Below are 3,422 nucleotides of genomic sequence, written 5' to 3' on the forward strand. Positions count from 1 at the left end.
GATCACGCCTGTGCGACCATCAGAGATGGAACAATCTCTGGAGATTCTACCGTGTTTGAACCTCGATTCGCATCTGGTTGTTGCACGTCTCCACGAGAAGCATGGTCCAGGTGTTCGAATCGGACCCACCTACTCAGTTTAAAAGATCCTTCTTTGATCAAGACAATTTACAAGTATCAGGATGATTGGGTCAAGGTGAATATCCCTTACCGTCTTCTTCCCATGTCTTCTTTTGGCACACGCCACAACAGCTTGCTTGTCATGGGCCGTTAACACGCCTGAGTAGACCGAGTTCTATCATGGCGGTTCGACAAGAAACTCTGCCGGTAAACCGATATTCAACGTCTTCGGCTTATCAGACCGAGAAGACCACGCGCGTGTGAGAAAGCCAATCGGGAGGCTATACTCGCCGGCCGGTGCGCTGGCCATGGAGAAGCATGTCGACAAGGCCATCTCCCAGTTTCTTGCCCAGTTAGACAAGCCGCTTCGTCAATGGGCCGAACGCAGGAGCAGCGTGTCAGCTCGAGCGATGGTTTCTGTATTGTCAGTACCCAGCCTTGACGCCGAGAAACCGGGGCTTTCGCTGACCAAGATTTCAGTTGCGTGGGACGTCGTCGGCGACATCACCTTCAGCCAGCCCTTCGGATACATGAATCACGGCCGTGACTTTGACGGCACCCTCGCTGATTCGGAAATGGCGATGAACTACTTCGCAGTCGTCGGCCAGATTCCCATATTAGATTTTGCCGGTGCCCAAAACCCGCTGCTAAAGCTCGTCTCGAAAGCGCCCTTCACCACAGCTAACGCTATTGCGCGCGGCCATTTGGTCAACCGACTTGCCGGGAATGACAAGGACACACACGATCCAGGCATGCCCGATTTTCTGGATGGATTTATCGAGGCGCAAAAGTTATACCCGGAAGTTGTCTGCGATGGACAGATCCAATCGTGAGTTTTACGTCCCCGAAGTCTAGAGAAATACCATGTTGACAGCAAGCAGATATCTCCTCATCAACCTTATCGCAGGCGCTGACACAACAGCCATATCGTTGTCTTCCGCGATTTACTTCAGCCTCAAGCATCCCAGCGTGTGGACTCGACTTGAAGAGGAAGTACTGGCCGCGGACCTACCAGATGACTACCCCGCCTCTTACAAAAAGTCCCGCACCCTTCCTTATTTGAACGCAGTCATTCGTGAGTCCATGAGACTTCATCCCGGTGTGGGCATGCATCTAGAGCGGTACGTACCCGCGGGCGGCCTGCCGTTGCCTGATGGAACTCTTGTACCGGCCGGTTCCATGGTCGGGATGAACCCGTACATCGTCAATCGGACAGTGGTCTTTGGTGAGGACAGTGGCGAGTTCAGGCCTGAAAGATGGCTACAGAGTCCGGGAGAGAGTACCGAAGAGTACGAGAAGCGACTTGTCAAGATGAATGATGCCGAGCTCTCCTTCGGCGCTGGAAGCCGGATCTGCGGTGGGCGGCACATTGCAAATCTGGAAATTTCCAAATTGATTCCTACGTTGATCAGACGATATCGTATTGAATTGGTTAATCCTAACGAGGAATGGGTTGTAAAGAATGGATGGTTCATGAGACAGACTGGGGTCAATGTCAGGCTACAGCGCCGATAACTGTCGTCACAAGTGGGTTCATTCAAGCGATGAGAATTAAATCCGAAAATTTACAAGCAAAGAAATAGTTTCTTTTGAAATGAAATAGTCTGGTATCAAAAGCTAAACACGCTTACCCCGAGTGATGGGGTATCTCCTAGAGCACAGCAACGATGGGGGATGTAAGTAGAAAGTAAGAGCCTATCACTCACTTACAGCCTTCTCCTGGCCCTCAATCCTCTTCTTCTCGTGGTCATCGGGGGTCGCAGTGCCTGAAACACCCTCGCCATCTCCCTGACCCTCGGTGACCACGTGTCTCGTGGGCTTTTTCCCACCGAGCATGCTCTTCACCGTGTGAATCAGGGTCGCGCGGCCCTCGAAAATCGGATAGAGACCAACAGCGCAGAAGGAACAGAATATCCACATTATGCCGACAACGACCCAGCCAGTGAAGAACGGTTTGCTGAAGATGTAGGCAGAACCGTACATGGGCATAGGCCAGAGAATGAGCATGGCAAGAGTCCTACACACGTTAGCCGGGTACTGCGAATGCGTAGACATGAGAACGTACATGATAACTGTGGCGGTGACTGAGATTTTGAACGCGCGACGAAGCATGGCCTGTTCGCGCTCAAATTCCTCGCTTGTCTCTTGGTGGCCACCGGGAGTCTCCTCCAAATCGACACCAGCGGCATTAGCGAGATCATGATCATCGCCCTTGCGGATCTCCATCATGGACTGCCAATCGTACTTGTCGACACCGAAAATGAGGGTGAAGATCGGGATAAGGACCAGAGGAGAAAGAAGAGCCACGACGTTGCCGACTAGCATAGGGGTGTTGGATCCGGTGCAAGTGACATCGAGGACGCCGCAATCCTTCTTGGCCGTGACAAGCCAAGCAATGATGGCAAGGATGGTACCAAAGATGGGCGTGAGTGTTGCAGCCCACTTGTTCTGGCCGCGCCAGATGAGAGTCAGGGTGGCAGGCAGAACGGCGGCCGAGATGAGTACTCCCATAAGAACGTAGAGATAGCCCATAGAGATGCCATTGTAGAACAAGCCGACGGAAACAGAGCTGATGACTAGTGCATAGCAGACGACAACGACGTGAGAGAAGTGGATGAGACGAGCACCAGAAGCATCGGGCTTGAAGTACGTGCGATAGACATCGTAGGTGAAGATGGAAGAAACGGCAATAAGCTCAGCACTGCTGGCAGATGTAACAGCCATAAAAACCATGAGCAGAGTGGCTACAGCACCACCCTTGCCGAGAAGTGCAACCGCAGCGTAGGGCAGGGCGAGGCCAGCAGAGACCTCAGCTTCCGTCATGCGCTCGGGGAAAGTGGGAAACCTGGGGTTACTTTCGAGAGCAAGGGCAGAGAGTCCCATGGTGGTAGCTGTGAGCCAAGGAATGGCAAACCAAGAAAGACCACCGATGATGTAGCCGGGGAGAGCGTGTACAGGCGAAGCAGCGATAGCCTTGTTATAGTAGCCATTATCGAGGAAGACGGTGCCAAAGTTGCCGACGATGTTGATTACGAAGAATTCGACACCACCCTGCGATCGCATCGTCAGGTAGGATCCTTCAGCGTTTCCAGAGACGGGGTGGCGAGAGGCAGCTTCAATGAGCAGGTCGTAAACCTTGGAGGGACTGCCCAGAACATCGGAGCTGGCGTAAGCAGTGAGAGAGAAGATGATGATGATAATGAGGAGAATGAAGGTATGGACAAAGTCTGTGAGAAACGTTGCTTTGAGACCCTATCAGATGTTAGCATGGTTGATTACGTCGCTCAGACTTGCTACCACTTA

At 52.5% G+C, this 3,422-nt stretch overlaps 2 protein-coding genes across 2 annotated transcripts; one reads left to right on the forward strand and one right to left on the reverse strand.

Moving 5' to 3' along the window:
* Window positions 1-427: 427 nt before the first annotated feature.
* VDBG_02293 (pisatin demethylase) lies at window positions 428-1,634 on the forward strand (the record flags this gene model as incomplete). Its single annotated transcript, XM_003008059.1, has 2 exons — window positions 428-948; window positions 1,001-1,634. The coding sequence occupies 2 exons, from the start codon at window positions 428-430 to the stop codon at window positions 1,632-1,634; spliced, it is 1,155 nt and encodes a 384-aa protein (XP_003008105.1).
* A 52-nt stretch (window positions 1,635-1,686) lies between these two features.
* On the reverse strand, window positions 1,687-3,182 carry VDBG_02294 (urea active transporter; the record flags this gene model as incomplete). The annotated part of the gene is made up of 2 exons (XM_003008060.1): window positions 1,687-2,136; window positions 2,185-3,182. The coding sequence occupies 2 exons, from the start codon at window positions 3,180-3,182 to the stop codon at window positions 1,818-1,820; spliced, it is 1,317 nt and encodes a 438-aa protein (XP_003008106.1).
* Window positions 3,183-3,422: the final 240 nt, after the last annotated feature.

Source organism: Verticillium alfalfae, genomic scaffold, assembly GCF_000150825.1.
Source record: "Verticillium alfalfae VaMs.102 supercont1.2 genomic scaffold, whole genome shotgun sequence".
NCBI lineage: Eukaryota > Fungi > Ascomycota > Sordariomycetes > Glomerellales > Plectosphaerellaceae > Verticillium > Verticillium alfalfae.